This window comes from Typopeltis vanoorti, chromosome 18 (genome assembly GCF_054136105.1).
Source record: "Typopeltis vanoorti isolate ZY-2024b chromosome 18, IOZ_Tvanoo_1.0, whole genome shotgun sequence".
Classification (NCBI taxonomy): Eukaryota; Metazoa; Arthropoda; class Arachnida; order Uropygi; family Thelyphonidae; genus Typopeltis; species Typopeltis vanoorti.
Genome location: NC_143566.1, coordinates 94,104,272 through 94,127,878, shown reverse-complemented (window position 1 = coordinate 94,127,878; position 23,607 = coordinate 94,104,272). Strand labels below are relative to the sequence as shown.

The 23,607-nt window shown below is 38.0% G+C and overlaps 1 protein-coding gene and 1 pseudogene across 1 annotated transcript in view; one reads left to right on the top strand and one right to left on the bottom strand.

Annotated features, from left to right (window-relative positions):
- The window catches only part of LOC150096951 (eukaryotic translation initiation factor 2-alpha kinase 1-like), a 271,576-nt gene that overhangs the window by 223,179 nt on the left and 24,790 nt on the right, over positions 1–23,607 (top strand). The window contains exon 10 of the mRNA XM_090408100.1: positions 2,294–2,431. Within this exon, the coding sequence (XP_090264226.1) occupies positions 2,294–2,431 (138 nt within the window). The remainder of the gene's footprint in view (positions 1–2,293; positions 2,432–23,607) is intronic.
- Positions 5,546–6,094, bottom strand: LOC150096952 (histone H1 pseudogene; annotated as a pseudogene).

Sequence of the window (23,607 nt, the reverse complement as noted above, 5' to 3'; positions counted from 1 at the left end):
GTCAGCTGTGGGTGCATAAGCTTGGATGACATTTATGTTAACGGGGTTTCCCTTAAGTTGTAACAGCATTATCCTTTCAGAAAATGGAATCCAATTTATTACTGATTTATTGATTTCTTCATCTACTATTACAGCTACACCATGTCGATGTTTGTTCTCATCATTCCCAGAGTAATACATTGTCATATTATCTTGTTGACACTTTCCAGATCCTGGCCATCTTGTCTCGCAAATTCCCAAAATCCGGATGCCCAGCCTCTTCATTTCTCTTGTGGCATTTCTTAATTTGCCAGCTTCATACAGAGTTCTGACATTCCAAGTTGCAATTTTAAAAGTGGACACCATTTTGAGCCCGGAGATTCTTCGCACCCCTGTCCCATTTAAGGGACGCCGGGAACTTGGGGCCAATTGTAAGGGTTTGCTCGCCATGGTGGTTGTTCTGGAGATAAGGTAGAGCAGTAGTTTCTCCATTTGCTTTCTGCTCTGCAGTATTACAGACGTACACAACATAATCATATTGCCATCTGCAAATCTCTGATCACAAGCTTTTCCCTCATCATTTGGCTTCAACCTTGTGTCAGTACTGATAACGCTGCTTCCCAATGTCAGGGGCGGTGACCCCAGTAGGTACTTATTTAATGGCGGCACTACTCGCCATGTCACCGAGTTGTCATTGGGCTTTGTGAGGTTTTAAGTGAGACAGAGTTACCACTTCTGCTCCCCCACGCCCTGATAGCTCAGTCGCTGTTGGTCCACGGCTGCTTATTCGCCAGATTACTCTGCTTATATCGCAGCTAAACTCCATATCTGAAGGCTGTTCCCCGATCCGCCACCTGGGGACGCACCCGGTAGTAGTAAGCTCTGCCCCGGGATGACTTCCTATCACTTGCCTATTATAGGATATAGGATATCCTATAATAGGCAAGTGATAGGAAGTCATCAGCTTCTATATACGAGTTGTCTCAGTATTGAAAATACTTCAGGCATAAACTTTGTTTGCTTACACTTGGATAAAGGATCAAACCAAATATATTATTTCTTGGTATCTTTAATTTTTAGAGAAACCTGTGGAGTATTCATAACTATAAATTCACACTGTGAGCAAACAAAGTTTGCGCCTGAAAGTATCTTCAGGAATTATTATACTCTAACCAAGTGAAAAATAAACTTTCAACTTCAATATAAATTCACTCGTATGCCACAGTAATTAACTTTTTACAGCCCAATAGTATATAGTCCTTAAACACACTACTGCATACATATAGGAATTCCAATATAAGCATGCAGATTAATGTTATTTTTTAATGTGATTCCTGTTGGTGTTTATAACCATACTGATGATGTCTTATGATAATTAAGGCAAAATATTTACATATTATTAAAAAGTTAATTACTGTGGCATATGTGTGAATTTATAGTTATGGTAACTCATGGAATTAATTACTGTTTCCTGTATTTCACCAAAGTCAAATTGACATCAATCAGGAACAATACATAGGTATTGATATGTGTACACAGGCATTACTTGAATAATTGAGACTGGATAAGTCATCCATGCTGAATGACTTATCCATGCAAGACCTATAATTGTTCTGCCTAGTAGATACATTTGGATTGATGGCCTGGAGATGAGTATTTTCCAGATGTGAGGCAGTTTTATGCATAGGTTAGGAGTTTTTATAGCAGAGGCAATTCAAGTAATAATCTTTCATATTTGTGTTTGCTTCTGTGAAGCATAGTGGTTTTTTCTAGCAAATTCTCTGGCAGGTATCCAAATCATGTTTGCTAGTCCTAAAAGTACCAGTATGAGTAGCAAGCAGTGTTTTAAGTTTAAAATTATAATACTTGCTGCTGAAATAAGATTTATGGATTCAATTCTAATTACTGACTAGAAACTTTTTCTACACTTTTTTTTAATTTTCCAACTTATTCCAGAGATAGTTGATCTTGGTACCATTAAGTAGGGCTTTCCCTTCTAGAAAGAAGTCTGGTTTTTAACCTTGAAGTGTTTGCAAAATTCACCATAAACATACAAGCATATACAAATAAATGATATTCGGGAATAGTCATATTGCCTTTTATCTTACATGAAAAATGCACTGAGTTGCACTGATGAGAAGTGCAGACCAACTGATTGCATAGTTTTCTCAGAGTGTGGTCATTTGTATTTGAGTTATAAGCATTTTATAGAAATATTCTTCCTTTATTAACATTTTAATCATTTTTTTTTAACTATAACATTTATGTTAATTTGGTCTCTAATTTACTGTTTGTTATATTTATTTTCACACAGGCTGATATTTATAGTCTAGGAATTATATTACTAGAAATTCTTCATCCATTTCGAACAGCAATGGAACGCTATAAATGTATTGAAAATGCAAAAAGTGGGATATTTTCTGAGGCTTTTTTAGAGAGGTGGATACACTATGTGAGTATAATGTTTTATATAATAATCTCTCTCTCTCTCTCTCAAATTTATTAGGTTTCAACAGTCAGCACTACTGGAGCTTCTCCTTCATTTGCACAAGTGGAAACATTATTGTTTCAATGAATTATCAACGTTATTATTTTTAACTTCAGCTAAACCTGAGAGTGTACCCAACCAGAACTGTATCATTATTTGAACTGACTGACAACCCAGAATGACTGGGCTATGATAAACTCTTGTTTCTGAATAATTCCTCTGCCTTTGCCTCCTAGAGCCCAGGAAGGTTAAAATTCCTTTCATAAATGGGCCTCTTAGCCTTTTCTAAGCATTTCTTAGCACTTTAGCTGTTGGATTGTCTGGAGCTTATTCATGTACACCTTTTTCCTTCACATAACCTTATAGGAGAACATTTGGGCGGAAATTAGGACACTGCAGATAGAAACAGTAACACCTGTCATAAAACAGTTTGTTTCATTTTTTTTTCAATAATGTTTGTATAGTCGAGTCTACAATTTACTTGTAAAAGCTGCTGATCTTGTTTTCAATGTGATATCCATTTTTATCCTGCTTAGTACTAAGTAATGGTCATTTCCAATTTCAAATCCTCTGTATACTCTTATATCCTGAATGAACATGAAGATATCAATGTCAAAAATGACATAGTCTATGGGCTTTTCTTATTTCTTCTGTCTTCTCTCTCATGTGAACGTGTCCACATCTTTATGTGTGAAACATGGTGTTAGTAATGACTAGTCTGTGTCCTGAGCAGACTAGTAAATATTTACCATTATTATTAGCTTTGCCTTTTTCCCTAAATTTTCCCAAAATGTTCCTATATTCCTGGTAGGATTCAATTTCTACTCTGTTTTTCAGATCTCCAATAAGGATCACTTTTTCCATTAGCTTTATGTTATCTGCCCGTTCTAATGACTCAAAAAATTCCTCTACTTCTTCCTTTGAAGAACCTTCAGTGAGATCATCTATCAGAAACTTATTTGTGCCCATCTTCATAGGCACAAATAAGTTTCATTGTCCTATTATTATTATTATTACACCAAGATCTCATGGAGTCAAAGACTCATCTGGGAGGTCCTTTTATCTCACACACAGATCATCATACCGTGTCTTAAAAACACTGAAACTCCTTGCAGATATCACACTCTCAGGCAAGGCATTCCAATCATTTACAACTCTGCATGAAAATAACCTGCTTCTCACTCCCCTATTCACACCCTCTTCATAGTTTCCACGGATGACCTCTGGTTCTCCCCCAATCACCCACTATTTTCTGTAGAACTTCTCCAGCATTGATCCTATAACAACCCCCTTGTAGGTCTCTATCATATCTCTCCTCCTCCTCCTGTCCACCAGACTCTGCAAATAACATCTCCCCAGTCTCCAATCCAATACACTAATCTGATATCTTTCCTCATACTCTCCATTCCAGAGGTTAGAAACTACCTTAGTTAGTCGCCTTTGAACCATTTCTTACATCTCTTCGTCCTGAAAACTAGGTGACCAAATCTGGGCAATAATCCATGTGTGGCCTAATCAAAGCCTTATACAATGGAACAAGAATCTCCATATTTTCTACAAGTCGGTGTCCTCCGCATCATTCCAAGAAGCCTTTGTGTTGTCTTAACAATTTTGGCTATGTGTCCTCTAAATTTCAGATCCTTATCCACTATCACCCCCAGATCTCTTATTTCCTCAATCTCCAACAATGCATTCTCACCAAGCATAAATTCCGCATCCAATCTGTGTTTTCCAAATTTTAAAACATTGAACTCACATCCCCAATCACTCAATTTATTCAAGTTTTCTTGTAAGGCCACAACATCTTCTGTACTCTTCATGGTTCTTCCCAACTTTGCATCATCCACAAACAACTGAATATCTCCATCCAAATCTTCACCAATATCATTAATATACAAATTAAACCAGTAATGGCCCTAAAACAGACCCCCGAGGCACTCCACTAGTGACGTTCCTTTTCCTGGATATCACTCCTCCATACTTGTTGATACCTATCAGATAGCCAGTCTCCAATCCAATGCACTAATCTGATTTCCAACCCCATCTGCTCTAGTTTGACTATATACTTATCATGAGGTAATCTATCAAAAGCCTTTGCGAAATCCAAGTATATTACTGTGTATCCTTCTCCTCTGTCCAAGGAAGCAGTCACTTTATTGTAATAAATAAGTAGATTACTAAAATATGCCCTCCCTTTAGCAAATCCATGCTGTCCATCAAAGATAATACCATTGTTGTCAACCCAATTCTGGATCCTAGTTCTCACAAGCTTCTCCAACAACTTAACCTCAACACCTGACACACAGATAGGCCTATAGTTTGATGCTTGAGTTTGATCACTACCTTTATGAAGTGGCACAATCTTGGCCTCTTTCCACTCCTTAGGAACTTGACCCAGTGCAAGATTCATATTAAAAAAATATGTCAAGGCAGATGTCAACTCCTTGGCACATTACTTCAGAATACGTAGGGATATATTATCAATCCCACAGCCTTATTAACATCTAGTTTACTCAACTCCCCATAGACCTCTTGCTTACTTACAGTCAGTCTCTCCTCCCCATCATCAACTGCTCTCAATCGCTCGATGAAGTTACATTCACAAGTTTGAAGGACCTTTATGAACTGCTCATTAAGCTCCACCACACATTCTGCAACAACACTGTCTTTATATCATTTTCTCCAATCAATGTCATCCTTCCATAATCATTCTTTCTTTTGCTGGCTACATATCGAAAGAACACCTTAGGATTCTTTTTGGCTTCATGAGCCAACCGCTGTTCATACCTCACTTTAGCTACCCTCACCAACCAAGTCACCTGCCTTGCCTGGTCTTTGTAAACCTCATGAAATTGGTTATTTCCACTTCTCTTATGCTGCCTCCATAATGCCCTTTTTCTCTGTACCACATGCTTAATCTCTTTATTCATCCATCTCACATCTATCTTATTTAACCTTCTCACCCTTGGAATACATTTAGACATTGCATCTACCAGATAGTTTTTGAAAATCCCCCAAGCTGCATTGATCTCTTTTCCAGCTAACTCCTCATTCCAGTTGAGCTTCTGTAAAGAAAATTTATTTTTTAGCTGGCATCTTCTTTCCTGCAGCCTTTTTAGGTGTTGCCTTTGCTTTATTTGGCTTTGGAGCTTTAGGTTTCTTCAGAGATTTTACGGGTTTGCGCTTCTTGGCTGCTGCTGCTGGTTTTTTCGTAACCTTTTTAATAGCGACCTTCTTGGGCTTAGTGGCTTTCTTGACAGGAGAGGATGCTTTCTTTGGTTTCTTGGGTGGATTCTCTGTTGACTTTGAAGTCCCAATACTTATCTTAAATGAACCTGATGCACCGTTTTCTTTAGTCTGAATCAAGTCTCCAGTAGCAACAGCCGTCTTCAAGTACTTCTTGATGAATGGGGATAACCATTCAATATCAACCCTGTAGTGAGACGAGATGTACTTCTTAATAGCTTGAAGTGAAGAACCTCTATGCTCTTTGAGAGATGATATGGCAGCATTTACCATGACAGACACCTTAGGATGCGATGCAACTATCTTTGATTTCTTGGGCTTGGATGCTTTTCCTTTCTTTGGTGTAGCGGCAACAGAAGCTGCATTCCCTACATCAGACATGATCACTAACTTCTAAGATAACATGCACATGCTAGGCAAAAAAGGAGGTGGGCACACTTCCCCATTTTGAAGTTTGCCTACATAACCAGTGGTATCTCGCTAATCCGAACCTCTTTAGTCTGAACCTTCCAGTAATCCGAATTGCGGTTTGAAAGAAAAAAAAGTTTTATTTATTACATATTATTATTTTGTGCACTATTATTATTATATTATTATTACAGTACAGTATTTTTTTCATACTGTCGATTGTACGGTTATATTGTAGGCCTATTTTGATTTATTGTGTGTTCACATTTGCTTTTTTATACTGTACAGTACATACTGTATTGTCAGCATGAATCACCGAATTTGAAATCAAATCAGATGCTGAAATTATAAATATGACACTACAGAATGAATTAGAAGATGATGATGATGATGATGATGATAAAGAACTCGAAGAAAAAAAAGTAAAACATGAAGAGGCAGTTGACAGTTTTAATATGTGTATAGAATGAGTTAAGCAGAATGATATGTCATTCCACAAAATTTTATTGCTAATGCAGCTCTGAGAAGAAGTATTCAAAAAAAGCTTAGCTTCCAAGAAGCAAAAGAAAATCGGTGACTTTTTTACAAAGAAATAAAAAAATTTTTTTTTTGTGTGTGTTATTTTGTGAAACTTTTTTTTGTGTGTTGTGTACAATAAAAGTGATATTTTTTTGCAAATTAAGTTATGTAGTGTAATATGCAATTTTATTAAATCAGAATCCTCAACAATATAAGTAGAAATACAAAACTAAATTTTTTACTAAAATAAACTTGTGTACTGTATTATTTTTTAAGTTTTACATTACAGTACAGTAGCTTTTTTTGCTATCAGTTACTTTGTTTATTTACAGAATTAAATTGATGCACCATTAGAATCTTATTATTTTTGTATTAAACGCTAGCTATTGTTGTCTCTTGGGGGGAAATTCGTTAATCCGAATGAGCACGGTTTTTATTAGTTCGGATTAATGAGAAACCACTGCACTTGAAAATGTAGGAGAATTTGAGCTGTTATGAGACATCTTTCTCAAGCTGCATGTGAAAGAAAAAACTCGAGGTCAAAGAGTGTTAGATTTGATCATATCATCAGATAGGGTCTCAATTAATAATGTGACTGTTTTTCCACCATTGGTGAGTGATAGTGATTGTGCCATACTGTCCTGAGAAGTAGCTGATTATATGGAAGTGCTGGAAATTATGGCAAACTCAGGAGAATACTGTCTATGGTCCAATGGTATTAGGTACTGAATAGAAGGATATCAGCAATGCATGGATGTGAAAAGGTATTTAAATAAGGCAGTATCTGAATGTGTTCCTAGAGTTTGAAGAACAAATAAGGTGGGAGTGAAGGAGAGTTATGAAATGTATAAAGAACAGGCCAGTATTGTATGGAAAACTAAATCAGAGTATGAAAAAATAAATTTACTGTGCAGGCTAATGACAACCCAAAAGAAGTTTGTCATATTGCTGTAAGTAAAAGAAATAAATGAATGTGGGAGAATAACTTTAGTGAATAGCAAATACAGACAGCACCATGGCATTAGAAGCAGATAAGATTGCTCAAATAATGAATGCTCACTTCACTAAGATATATCAGCCAGGTGCATGTAATTCAATTTCGGCATGACAGATGGGATATCAGCACGTATGCTAAAGGAATGTTCAGCTGAATTAGTTTGGCCTTTGACATATTTATATAAGTTGAGTCGAAGATTAGGAAAGATTCCATAGAAATGGAAAGAATGTATGATAGCTCTGTTGTACAAAGAGGTGATGCCACAACCGATGTCTTTAACTGTTGACTCTGGAGGTGATGGTGGTGGTGGTGAAGATTTTAGAGAAGTTGATAAGAACTTGGTATAGAAATGGATTGAAAGACCAGCTATACTTTGCAAAGAACAGCATGATTTTACTAAAGGTAGGTCACATTTGATAATGTTATTACTGAATTGGATAAAGGGGATGGATACATTGTGATACTGTTACTACTACTACTACAGTGTATGGACCATAGTGTCGAAAGTGTACAAATGAGAAGAAACACTCATCAAGTTTTTGTAAAAAAAAAATAAATAAATAAAAAATCAGTACACTTCCATGTGTGCTCCTTTAGTAGCACACACAATGTCAAGTCGATAGTCTATCTCCGACCAGGTTCTCTGAAGCATGTCACAGGTGATAGAGGACACACAGCAGAAACGTGATATTTCAGGTTTTCTAGGCTGTCCACTTCAGTTGCGTAGACTGTGTCCTTCACATACCCCACAATAAAAAATCAAGTGGTGTAAGGTCCGGCGATCGTGTTGGCCATGGAATTGGTCCTCTATGTCCGATCCACCACTGAGGGAAGACCCTGTCAAGAGTTGCATACACCTCCAAATGGCAGTGTGGCAGGGCACCATGTTAAAAGAGGATGTGCAGTTGCAAGTCTTTGAGTTGTGGAAAGATAAAATTTTCCAGCATGTAGAGGTAAATCATTCCATCAATATTGCTTTCCATGAAAAAAAAAAAAAAAAAAAAGGGCCAATGATAGCATTGCGCATTACACCACACTAGACGTTTACTTTGGGACTGTCATGCATGCATGTGTTCCAGAACACAGTGAGGATTTTCACTCCCCCATATCCTGACATTGTGCCCATTGACTTTTATGCTGATATGAAAAGTGGCTTCATCCGAAAAGCAAATCTGGAAAAGAACCTCTGGATTCTCATCGACACATTCCAGAATTTCAGCTGCAAACATTACTCATTATGGCTTATCATTTTTGCTTGATTTCTGCAACACCTGCACTTTGTATGCATATAGATGCAACTTATGATGGACAATCTTGTGAACGGTGGAGCGGGGTATTTGCAGTTCACATGACGCTCTTCTAATGGATTTTGTTGTGCTTTGAGCAAATGTCTTGTGAATCCTTTCTACCTTCCCTTCTCTCCTACATGTTGTTTGAAACACTTCCTGTTGTTAGGAAATTTTATTTCCGCAAATGGATACTTTTGGGGTTAGGTGCAACTTTTTTGTACACCTGACAGAACAACACTGCACTGCTTAGATTGATTTCAGCTCAGCTAACTACCACACAACTTGTGCTTTCTCCACCCCTGACACCATGTTTAAAACTATGACAGCTCTGTCCATCAGTACCACCACATCATGATGCAGGAAAAAATTCTAGATGAAATTTGTGAAGTCTCTGGATTGTTTGAACAATTCAAACCCGACATATTTCTGCATTTTGATTTTTTACTGTTCTTTGAAACTAGGGAGGTTTAATGTGGATTGTGCTTACTGAATGATTTGAATAAGCTATAACGGTGGACAAATGAAGGCTGTCAATTCAGTGCTAGTAAGTGTAAAGTTCTGCACTTTGCATAATGAGATTTCCAACAGTATGTAAATTGATGGGATCATTGCAAAATACAATCAGAGGAGAACTGTGATGTTGAAACAACAGCACAATTCTTGATATGCAATGGATAAAGAAGTCATTTTACCTTTTTATAAGGCCTTGATATGTGTGCACCTGAACTATGCACAGATGTGGTCTCCTGGATTCAGAGGGAATAAAAAAGCTATGGAAAGGGTGCAAAGAAGATTAACAAAGATGATATTGGGAGTATGGAATGTAGATTATGAGAACAGATTGAGAGTATGTGACCTTGAGACACTGGTTAACAGGAGAAATGGATGTGATATTATAGAGCCCTATGAATGTCTGAAAGGGTGTTATAGGTTATCAACTGAAGAAATTTTCATTATATGGAAGGTGGGGAGAAGACAAGAGGAAAACATCTCTGAAACTTAAGTTTGTGTGCAGTTAAGAAAGAAGTGTAGTCTAGATTTTTCTCTCACAGAGCAGTGTGTGGAACAGTTTGCTTTTTGAAATAGTGAGTGCATTCAGTAAGAATGATTTTAAGGGAAATTATAACAGCTGGTGTGGTTGAACTGTGGTCTACCTCGATAAGTCCTTGACTCCCTGTGGTATGGACCAATGTAAGACTAGAAGTAGATGATCTGGAGGTGCCTAGATTATTACAAAATCTTGGCACCTCCTAGTTATTATTACAAAATTACTAGTAATTATTTTATTTATATATATATATATATATATATAAAATTCCATTAGAAGTCTTTGTCAATTTCAATTCTTCTCAATTCAGACTTAGTTCTATGTTTCTCCCTTAAATTAAATCGCAATCTAGAATATCCTGCTAGTCAAATATACACAAACTGACAATAAAGCATACCTTGAGTAAGCTTAATTCAATATTAACACTTTGAATCCTATCAATGTAAATATACATGCAATTTTTGTTCCAATTAATTGTCAAAGATGCTAACTAAAAGACAAGAAATAATTATTTGGATATTCCATAGAAATACTGCACAGCAACTTTTTAAATAGAGCTAAAAATAGTTAGAACACAGGGTTCTTTAAGTCCCAGTTGGTCTAGGACTCAAAGTGTTAATATACATTATCTTATTGTACCCATAAACAGATTCACTAGATGTACATTCTTGTTTGGAATTGTCACATACTTAAATACTTACAATTCTCATTCATCACTGCCTTTTACATGAATCTTTTGTTCACACGAAAGTGCTTCTTTTTGTCCTTCTTTCCTTCTGCTAGCTCGTTCTTGACTCCAAATATCTTCTTTATTCAAATTGTCAATTATTCCATGCCCTTTAGGATCCTTAACATGGCGGCAATGTGTAGCTCTTTCCTAGTGAGATGATTGACACAATACTTCTCATGGCAGTGGATCCAGGTAGGAGACGTGGAAAACTAAGAAGTGCAACTCTCCTCTTTCGATTACCGACAATGGACCTGACATGACAGTGGACCCAAGTAAGAGGAGGTGAAATCCCTAAGACAAAGTCCTTTTTGATGTTTTGCCTTATAAAGGCTTGGACTTCCATTGTACACATGCTGGGTTAACAACGTTAGATAATAACGTCATATGCCACATTATTATAACCAAGGCCTATGGATAAGTTATTACAGACCAAACTGACATTTCTCTAAGTGCAATCTCCTTAGAAGAACAGGTAAAAGTAAACATGATAAGTTACATATCATGAGAGATTTTACAGTATCAAGTGTGAACTGCTGAAATGCATATATAACATATGGCTGTGGATACACCCAAATGCATGAAGATAGATTGATGGTTTTGTGAGTTAGAAAATTGGGTTGATAGGAGGAGAAAGAGGGGACATGATAAAAACATGTTACCAAGGACGTTTTATAGAATGAATGCAGAAAAAATTTTGCAATACATGATAGGCAGAGAGAGAACAAAGGTTCATCTCAGGAAGTTTTTAACTACATGTGGACAAGTAGTTAAGGTAAAAGCAGGTGAATAAGAGTGTAATTAGCAAGAATGCAAGGACCTGACTTTTTGCTTTGATAGTGGATGAGATACCAGAGATGGTTGTGAGTGGAATTGTCATGAATGAATTTAAGCAGATGTTGTCTGGAATCATAATCAAAGCAAATAGGGTATTCTAATTAGAATCTACTTTGGCCGTCTCTGCTTCAAGGTTTCCTTTTCCCATTCAGTATTATTCATGTGCTTCATTTACTACTCTCCAAATTCCAAAAGCTATTCTAAACCTCTTCATGTTCCTATCCATGAAGCTCCACCTTCTATAGTCCGAATACTGAAGTCATTTTCTTAGGTGACCTTTTAATGTCCTTTCACAGAAAATGCCCCCCTCCCCTCCAGCCACTCCCAACCTCATGTCCTTCAGCATTACAATGCTATCATCCTGCTTGGTACCATTGAAACATCTTCTCTCCCTTTCCACGGTCTGATTATTGCTTCAGCTCTTCTGATGAACACCTGCTCTTTCAAGTCACAGAACTCACTGGCATTGAAGGCCTTCATTCCCATTCTATCCAAAATTCTAAATTCACTTTCTGAGTCCTATGGGCAAATTCTTTTGGCAAAATGACATGAGAAGAATACTAAACTTTGAGGGAAAAAAGTCTTCTCATCTCGATGGCATCTCTCTCTCAAATTCTACTCAAATATTGTGCTCCAGACCTGTCCTTTATTGTCTTTACAATCTTTGTACTGAGCTGACTCTGATTCAACCTCTGATCAATTGCCATCACATTAGTCCTCACCAAAACAATGGAGAACATCGTCAACTTTGCCACTACCTCAAGGCCCACCAATTAATCAGCCCGCCAGTATGAATTCTGTCAGTCCACGGTGGACCTGTTATCTGCAGCACCCACTGTGGATACATGATTGATTTGACATTTTTGCTCTGTTGCACCGTTGCGGTTGACATTTCTAAGGCATCAAGAGATCAACGATTCTGTTCTGTTGGTTTACATCTATCCCTTTTGTGTGAGATAGTACTTCTAAAATCAGCTAATCTTTCCTAACTTTATTTTGTCTAAATATATATAATTTTGTTTTAAATAAGTTAGGAAATTTACTGACCTTTTTATTTATCTTACATTAGCTACTAGGTGGCTCTTTTTAGAATTGTCTGTTAATGTTCAGTTGCCATTTTGTGATCTTGTACTGACGATGCCTAAAATACTTAGGCAAAAATTCTACACTAATAAAGTATTTTAAATGATCACTGCTCCACTGGACTGGCAGCTATTATTATTATTATTATCATCAGCACCCGACCTCCATGGAGTCAGAGACTCATTGTTGGAGGTACTCACTATTGCATACAATGCTCATCCAACCACATCTTAAACTGATTCAATGTGTCCATATCCATAACACACTCAGGCAATGCATTCCACTCACCAACCACCCTCCATGCAAAGAACAAACTGCTTCTCACTCCTTTGCTCACACCCTCCTTATACAGTTTCCAGCAATGGCCTTTTGTTCTACTCCCCTCTCCCATTCTATGAAAAATCTCTTCCATGTCTACCTGATAACAACCCCTGACCAGTTTATATTATTATTATTATTATTATTATCCAGGCCTCCATGGAGTCCAAAGACTCATCATGGGAGGTCGTTTTTAGGAAATACAAAGTCTGTCATACCACTCCTTGAACCCATTAACTGTCCCCACTCCAACCACTCTCTCAGGCAATGTATTCCAAGGTTCAACCACCCTCTATGCAAAGAAACCACTGCTCACCCTCTGACACACAGCCTCCTTTCGCAACTTTTAAGGATGGCCCCTTATCATCGCTCCTTCCTGCCATTCCACCAAGTGAAAGAACTCTCCCATGTCTACCCTGTAACTGCCTCTCAACAGTTTAAAAGTCTCGATCATATCACCTCTACTTCTTCTATCCATCAAACTCTGCAGTCCACATTCCCTCAGTCGATCCTCATAACTCATATTGTACAGTCCTGAAACCATCTTTGTGATCTGCCTTTATACCCTTTCCACAGTCAATTTATTCCCTTCAAATCCTAGGGACCAAATCTGAGAACAATAGTCTGAGTGTGGTCTGATCAGGACCTTATACAATGGAATGATAACTCTTTTATCTCTGCGGGTCAGCGTCCTTCTCAGTATTGCAGCAATCCTCCGAGTTAACCCTCACCACCTTTGCAATATGCTCCCTGAATTCAGTTTTCTATCAATCATCATCACCCCAGATCTCTTGTCTCTCCTTCCTCCTCCAGTACAGCTCCTCCAATCGAGTATGCATCCTCCCATCGATGGATCCCAAACCTCAGGACTTTACATTTTGCTGCATTGAACCGACAACTCCGTTTATTTGCTCATCTGTCTAGTTTATTCAAATCCTCTTGCAGGGCTGCCACATCTGCACTATTACTGATAACCCTTCCCAACTTCACATCATCCGCAACAACTGAAATGTCCCCTTGCAATCCATTGACAATATCATTGATATAAAGATTGAACAATAAAGGTCCCAGTGCTGAGCCCTGTGGAACCCCACTGTTAACCTTCTGCTTCCTTGATATTGCCCTATCATACACAACTCTCTGATACCTATCAATCAGCCAATCCTGAATCCATTTGACTAACTGACATTTAAACCCATGTGCTGCAACTTAAATATCAGCTTATCATGTGGCACCCTGTCAAACATCTTTGCAAAATCCAAAAAAATGGCAGTATATGCCTTTCCCTCATCAACTGCTCTTGTCACTTTATTATAAAAGACAATCATATTACTAAAGCAAGAGCACCCCTTAACAAATCCATATTGATTCTCACAGATAACATTACCCTCATCTACCCAACACTGTATATAGTCCCTCACTAATTTCCCCAAGACCTTAACAACTACTGATGACATACAAACAGGCCTATAATTAGACACTTCCAGTCTGCTACTGCCCTTATGCAGTGGCACTATCTTACCTTCCTTCCATTTCCTAGGTACCTTTCCTTAAGCCAGACTTTTATTGAAAAGCCAGGTCAACGGAGCTGTCATTTCTTTAGCACATTCTCTCAAAACCCATGGTGAAATACCATCCAGTCGAACAGCTTTATTAGTATCCGGAGTACTCAGTATTTGGAACACACTCACCTCTTGCACCTCTAAACCCTGATCCTGCTCTATCCCTCTCATATTAAAACCTCCTCCAGGATGAAATACTCCAATAAAGTGCTCATTGAACTTCAATCATATTCCCCCCCCCCATATTTACGAGGCTATGCAACTCACATTCTCTCAATCTGCCCTCGTACTCCTCATTCCAAAGACCACTGGCTACCTTTGTGAATCTTCTCTGTACCCTTTCCAACATATCCTCATCACCATGAAAACCCGGTGACCAAATCAGTGCACAATAATCCATATGAGGCCTGATCAAGGTCTTATACAATGGAATCATAACTTCTCTATTGCTGTGTGTCAGGGTTCTCCACATCATTGCCATTATTCGATGTGATGTATTCACAACTTGTGCCATGTGGCCCCTGAATTTCAGGTCCTTGTCCATCATTACTCCTAGATCTCTCATCTCCTCTACTTCTGTTAAAGTTTCCCCACTAACTGTATACTTTGCATCCCATTGTTGCTTGCCAAATCTCAAAACCTTACACTTGGCAACATTGAACTGATATTCACTTGACAACATTGAATGACAGCTAGAATGTGTGACAAGAGAGGACTGGAATATGTGGATGTTTGGAGTGCATTTGAGGACAGAGAGGAATTGTATGCGAGAGACCGCTTACATTTGAATGAGGAAGGATGAAGGCATCTGGAGAGGTTGCTGTTCTGAACAAGTCAGTGTGTCCCAGGGAGGATGGTAGCAGGGGTGGCCTCTTGTGGGAATGGGTACTTGGGAGAAGGGGGACAACATCATCTAACACTGAGCCCAGTGGAGTCTAGAGGGGATAATGCTGGGTATAGAAACAACGGCATTTATATGCTTTATACTAATGCCAGGAGTATTCGGAATAAGGGAGAGGAATTGGTGGCGCAGATAGCATCAGCCTGACCAAAATTATTGAGATCACTGAGACGTGGTTGACAGAAGAGGATATAATAACAGGAATAGAAGTCACTGGGTACAGCATTTTTTGGCAGGACAGGAAGAGAAAGCATGGTGGTGGAGTACTGCTTATGATAAGTGACGGGTACAGCACTTTTTGGCAGGATAGGAAGAGAAAGCATGGTGGTGGAGTAATGCTTATGATAAGTGACGACCTATGTCCTCCAAGAGTGGAGACTTTGAAGGCAGTGGCACTAATAATTTTGAAAGCATATGGTGTGAGGTAGAGGTGGGCAAGACAGGATATTTAGTGGGGTGTTCCTACAGACACAGGAGCACAGAAGGTGGGGACCAGAAAATGTTTAGACAGTTGAGTTTGGCAAGTTCAAGAAGAATGATTGTTATGGGACATTTTAACTATAGTAGTATAAATTGGGGAGAGGAAGATGCATGTAGCAATAAGGGAATGGAATTTCTAGAATTCTTCAGGGACAAATGTCTTAGGCAGTATGTAATAGAGGGAACAAGAGGTTCAAGAGTTTTGGATTTGGTTATAGCATCAGAAGAGTTGATAATAAGTGAGATGACATCTCTCCCACCAGTTGGAGAGAGTGACCATATGGTTTGACTTGGAAAATGAATAGACATGCAGGCGTATCTAAGAGACGGGAACGTATGTGGAATTATAAGGCAGGTGATTATAATAGTCTAAGACGTCAACTTGGGGAAGTTTCATGGAGGGAGGAATTGGAAGGCCGGGATATCATTAGTGTATGGGAAATTATGAAAGAAGTTTTGTCAGCAGCAATGGTAAGTTGTATACCACAAGTGAACAAGAGACAAGAGGACACAATTTGGAGTAAAGTGGATGACAAACAATATTAAACAGGAATTGCATTCGAAAAAGAGGCTGAGATGAGAGGAGATTGGCCCTAAGATCCAAAGAAAATCCTAGGGAATTTTTTAGATATGTGGCCAGTAGGAGGAGAAATGACTGTGGAAGAATGATATTCTTCCACATTGGATAAAAATGGGAATAGAGTGACTGATGCAGAGGACTTCTGGAATTGTTCAATGAAGACTTTATTGGAGTATTTCATCCTGGAGGAGTCAGTTTTAATGCTAGAGGGATTGGGCAGTTTCGAGGTTTAGAGGTACAGTAGGAGAGTGTGTTTCAAATACTGAGTACTCTGGATGTCAGTAAAGCTGTGGGACTGGATGATATTTCACCAGGAGTTTTGAGAGAATGTGCTAGGGAACTGAAAGTGCCTTTGATCTGGCTTTTCAATGAAAGTATGCCTGCGGGAAAGGTGCCCATGGAATGGAAGGAAAGTAAGATAGTGCCATTGCATAAGGGCGGTAGCAGACTGGAAGTATCTAATTATAGGCTAGTTTGTGTGTCATCAGTAGTTAGTAAGATCTTGGAGAAAGTAGTGAAGGACCGTATACAGCATTGGGCAGATGAGGGTAATGTTATCTGTGAGAGTCAACATGGATTTGTGAAGGGGCGCTCTTGTTTTAGCAATATGCCAGCCTTTTATGATAAAGTTACATAAGCATTAGATGAGGGAAAGGCATATACTGCCATTTTCTTAGACTTAGCGAAGGCATTTGACAGGGTGCCACATGATAAGCTGATATTTAAGTTGCAGCACATGGGTCTGGATGTCAGATTGGTTAACTGGATTTAGGATTGGCCGTCTGATAGGTAGCAGAGAGTTGTGTATGGTGGGGCAGTTTCAAGGAAGCAGAGAGTTACAAGTGGGGTCCCACAGGGCTCAGTACTGGAACTTATATTGTTTAACCTTTAGATCTGCGGTTGATGATTGATAGAAACCTGAAATTTAGGGGACATATTGCAAAGGTGGTGAAGGTAACACAGAGGATTGCTGCAATAATGAGAAGAACGCTGACTTTCAGAGATAAAACAGTTATCATTCCGTTGTATAAGACCCTGATCAGACCACTCTTGGACTATTGTTCTCAGATTTGGTCCACAGGATTTGAAGGGAATAAATTAATTGTGGAAAGGGTACAATGGCGGATAACAAAGATGGTTTCAGGACTGTACAATGATAGTTATGAGGATCAGCTGAGGGAATGTGGACTGCATAGTTTGGTGGAAGAAGGAGAGGTGATATGATTGAGACTTTTAAACTGTTGTGAGTTGTTTACAGGGTTGACAATGGGGAGTTCTTTTGCTTGGTTGAACAGTGGGAAGGAGTGATGACAAGAGGCCATCCCTGGAAATTACGAAAGGAAACTGTGAGCAAGAGGGTGAGGAGTGGTTTCTTTGCATGGAGGGTGGTTGAACCATGGAATGCATTGCCTGATGGAGTGGTGAGAGCGAGAACGGTCAATTCGTTTAAGGAATGGTATGATAGACTTTGTGTTTCTTAGACGGGACCTCCCCTCGATGAGTCTTAATGGACTTTGTGTTTCTTAGGAAGGACCTCCCCTTGATTTGTCTTAATGGACTTTGTGTTTCTTAGGAAGGACCTCCCACAATGAGTCTTTTGACTCCATGGAGGCCTGAATAATAATAATAATATCTAAAAAACTCTCTCGGGTTTTTCTTAGCCTGATTTGGCAATTTCTGCTCATACTCTACTTTTGTTTTCCTTACTAACTGAGTCACTCTCCTGGCTTATTCTTTATATTCTTCATGTGACTGATTACCATTATTCATCTTGTACTTCCTACAAAGAACTTTCTTTTTCCAGATTTCATGTTTAAGTTCCACATTCATCCATTTTACACCAACCTTATTCAGCATTTTGGCCTTTGGGATACATTCGTATATTGATGCTGTTATGTATTTCTTTGTAAGGAAATAAATGCAGCATTTATTTTCTTACCACTCAACTCCTCGTTCCATGGTATATCTCGAAGTTTTCTCCTAAGCATAATCACCAGCCTTATAATTCCACATATATCCTTTCCTTGCAAAAACCTGCATATGACTAGCCACAACACAGGTGATTACTTCATGATCACTTTCACCAACTGGAGGAAAATGGGAATCTCCTCTAACAATTATATCCTCTGATGAAATGATGAGATCTAGAACTCTTGATCCTCCCATACCTTTCTTTATGTGCTGCTTGAAATAGTTATCTCGCAAGAACTCAAGAAATTCACTTTCCTTATTCCCAAATGCTATCTCTTCATTCCAATCTACACCACCATAATTAAAATCACCCATAATAATTACCCTTCCTTTGTTCACTAATCCAAGTTGTTTATACATTTCTTCATCACCACCTTCCACATTCCCAGGCCTATAGCAACATCAAACTAAATATGTCTTCCTCTCAACCTCCACGTTACACCACACTGCCTCATAACCATTGCCACTATTTCCCCCTTTCGTGTCTACCTTATGTAAAATTAATTCCCCTGCTATCATCAGAAGCACTCCCCCTCCCTTCCTGCCCTTTCTATCCTCACAAAAAATACTGTACCCTTCCATTTCTATTCCCGTTACGATATCATCTTCATTCAACCATGTTTCACTTATTCCAATGATTTGGGTACAAATAAATTCAATCACTGAAATCATTTCATCCCCTTTATTCTTTATTTCTTCACTTTCTGTTATGCCTGTTAAAACAAGAACAGCTGCTTCCCGTCATCTGTTTTCGGTACATCTGCAAACACACTAAACCTGCTTCTCCTATTCCTCGTTAATTCTGTCTACCTCTGTTCTATGGAATAGCTTTCTTCATGTAGTTCCTATACAACCTCCAACTCTTCAAGAAAACGTTGGACCTCTTCTTTCCCAACCCTCATCTGTTGTTCATCACCCACACAACATGTGTTATGGAGTCTTCCAATTCTCATGTATAGGATCAATATATTTATATATAAAGAAAATGTCAGTGAACCTCTGATATTTTCTTTATGAGACTAGCATGTGTGTGTGCGAGCGCATCCTTTCTGGATTGCCTATTTTGGAAAAGAAAGCATGAGTTTCCTGGAGGAGAAACACTGCATATTGTATAAAGCTTCTTTGTGTCCTAGATGGAATTTGAGCTTAGGTCTTTTAAGCAGAGGTATAATAGACATTGTGAAAATAGTGGTTAATGTACGCTCTGTGATACTGTTCCTACTTCATGGCAGAAAAATCAAGATAATAATAATTATTATTGTTATTTGCTTAATATTATACTAGTACTTAACACCATTATTAATCCTGTATTTTCTCCCTAAATGTTTAAATATCATTTTTATAGATGGTTGTTCTCTTTTGACTCAGAAAATTTTCTCTAAATAAATCTGCTAACAAGAACCTTCTATGGGACCATAAGCACTTATTAATCATTATCATCAAATTCCTGATATGTACTCACAAGGATGTGGTTTACTATGATATCACTATGTGAAAACTTTAGAATAATAAATTTAGTTTAATCCTTTATCCAAGTGTATGCAAACAAAGGTTTCGGTTTGAAGTATCTTCAGGACTGAGGCAACTCGTAGTAAAGGTGGACCAAGCCCTCATCACTCCTTGTCTCAGTATCTCCTGTAATGCAAAGCACATCTTGTGGGCATGTATGATGCTATGCATTAAGGGAAGGGCCACTACCCAGACCGGTTTCGACGTTTATTGAGGTCTCGTCAGAGGGAGCCAGACCCAGAAGTGGTGATACTAAGGCAGAAGCAATGGAGAGGTCATATTTACTTATACAAGTTGCCAAAAGGTGTACCACCTTATTCTTAGATTTCTCTGGATTTGGAGAAAGCTGTTGGAAGTTTATTTTCCACTTGGTTAGACTATAATAAATTTAGTTTAATCCTTTATCCAAGTGTATGCAAACAAGGTTTGCACCTGAAGTATCTTTAGGACTCAGGCAACTCATAGTAAAGGTGGACCAAGCTCTCATCACTCCTTGTCTCAGTATCTTCTATAATTATTATTATTATTCGTGACACCTCCAAGGAGTCCGAAGACTCATCGCGGGAGGACACCTATTGTACAACTCTCTGTCTCCACCACTACACCGAACCTCTATTACCAATCATCATCTTCAGCACCATCTACTGCCCACCACCACCACCACAGCCAGTATTTTTTGTCTGTAAATTGCGTGTGTTCTGAAGGGCTGATTTGTCTGTATGCAGGATGAAAAACCCGAGTTTCCGGTAGAAAAATCCCTGCTACCTCCATATGAGATCGGCTAACTTACCTTTGTTGAAAACGTCCATATAAAGATTCCTCCCGTCATGACGAGAATCGAACTTAGGCCTTTTCCAATCAAAGGGTGCAACATACTGTCATTCTTCCAATTGCACTACCGAGGCGCTTAATGCGAAGCACATCTCCTTGCGGACATGTATAATGCTATGTATTAAGGGAAGGACCTTTACTATGAGTTGCCTCGGTTCTGAAGATACTTCGGGTGCAAACCTTTGTTTGCATACACTTGGATAAAGGATTAAACTAAATTTATTATAGTCTAACGAAGTGGAAAATAAACTTCCAACAGCTTTCTCTAAATCCAGAGTAATCTACTAATAAGGTGGAACACCTTTTGGCAACTTGTATAAGTAAATATCACCTCTCCATTGCTTCTACTAATAAGGTGGAACACCTTTTGGCAACTTGTATAAGTAAATATCACCTCTCCATTGCTTCTGCCTTAGTATCACCACTTCTGGGTCTGGCTCCCACTGACGAGACTTCAATAAAGGCCAAAACCGGTCTGGCTAGTGGTCCTTCCCTTAATGCATAGCATTTTACATGTCCGCAAGGAGATGCACTTTGCATTATGGGAGATACTGAGACAAGGAGTGATGAGAGCTTGGTCCACTTTTACTATGAGTTGCCTCAGTCCTGAAGATACCTCAGGCACAAACCTTTGTTTGCATACACTTGGATAAAGGATTAAACTAAATTTATTATAGTTTAACCAAGTGGAAAATAAACTTCCAACTGAAAAGTTTACATTATTCCTAGTATCATTTTTTTCCAAGGTAGTTTATCTGTCAGATCTCTAATATTGTCTTATATTTGATCTCAGATCTCCAATACTGTCTTATATTTGATCTCAGATCTCCAATGTTGTCTTATTATCTTATATTTTGGTCTTCTAAGGCACTTCTGTCTGCATCAAAGATCTGTTTTGCTACCCTTGAGATAAGCTCTGCTTGCACATTCCTGAATACTAACAATGTCAAGTTCTTTCCTAATATCTTCATATTCTATGTTCTGCTATTGATGCCATCTGTTCACTCTCCTGGTTTTTCTCCAAATTATCATATCACTCTTTGATCAACCTTTATTTTTGACTCAGCTCTCAGATACATAAGTTAAAATTGGTTTGAATACAGTCTTGTATACAGTTAATTTATATTGATTTGACTACTTTCTCTCTTGTTTCATACAAATTTATTCAGTTGACCACCTAAGGTTTACTGATTCTGTTGTCTATTTTTGCATTTAATTTTCTAACGTTGCTAAATAATTGTGTCTAAATAGCTCAAAGTTATACTTATTCTAAAGGTTTGCAGATTGTGTTTTGAATCTTCCTGATTGTTTTAATAGTTGTTTTTTTTTCCCACTACTAGTTTGTTACAGCAGTTATTCAGTTCACTGAAAGAATTCTGAAAACCTGCGCTGGGTTTATTTAGGAGTATAACATCATCTGCATAAAGTAAAAAGCTAAGTTGAATATTTCCAGTTTTGATTTCAAGTTTCGTGCCACTTTATAGTGTGATCCATATGAATGACAGTAGCATGCATCTTATCTATAGTTGAGTTTACACCAAACCATTTTCCTCTACTTATTTTGATTCCAATTGCTGACTTACAATGAAATATATATTATGAATTGCTTGATATAATATTCTGTTGACACATATAATATTGTTATATAATATACACATATAATATTCTATTTTTTGAATACAGTTTGAATAGAGTCTACATAATTATATGTGTATATAATATACACATAATTATGTAGCTTTTTGAATAGCTTTTCTCTTGCATCTTGTCATATACTTTTTGAAATCTACAAAACTTAAATACAGATCCTTGATTTCTCTACTATATTGTTGTAAAGTGAAAATCTGAACCTGACAACCTCTGTTTGTCCTGAACCTAGCCTGCTTTTCAAATATTTCTTCCATAATTTTTCTTAGTCTTCTCAGTATACTTGCATAAAACTCTTATAGAGGGGTACTATGAGAGCTTTACTTCAGTATTTTACCTTGGGTTTATTAAATTTAAATTGGGTTTATTAAATTTAAACCAAGGTAAAATTTAAATTTTACCTTGGTTTTAATCCTTTCCCCAAGGAAGCAAAACAATGTTTTGCACATTAAACATATTCATGCCTGAACTACTTGTATATAGAAGCTAATGACTTCATATCACTTGCCTTATTAGTGTGTATCCCATAATGTAAAGCATACCCCCCTTTTGGGCATGTATAATGCTATGCATAATGGGAAGGGCCACTACACAGACTGGTTTCGATCTCTATTGAGGGTTTCATCGGTGGGAGCCAGACCCGGAGAGATACCAAAGTTGAAGTAATGCAGAAGTCATATATATCTCATATACAGGTAGCCAAAGGGTGCTTGACCTTATTACTAAAAATCTCTGGATGAGAGAAAGATCTCCCAGGTATGGTTCCCACTGCTGAGACCTCAATAAAGGTTGAAACCGGCCTGGGTAGTGGTCCTTCCCATTATTCATAGCATTATACACATCTGAAAGGGGTGTGCTTTACATTATGGGATACATACTAAGGCAACTGATATGAAGTTATTAGCCTCTATATACAAGTAGCTGAGATGTGAATAAATTTCATGCGCAAAACATTGTTTTGATTCTTTGGGAAAAGGATTAAAACTAAGTATATAATTTTGTGGTATCTTTAACGTTTACTTCAGTCATTTGGAATTCAACCTTCTGACCAGCTATTATATGTACATGATTCAGAAAGCCTGGTCATATACTCACTGTAACATTTTTTCCTTCTACATTTGAGCATTTCTTGTCAGATATTATCTCTAGCTGCCTTTCGCAATTTCAAGTTTTTAATGTGTTTTTTT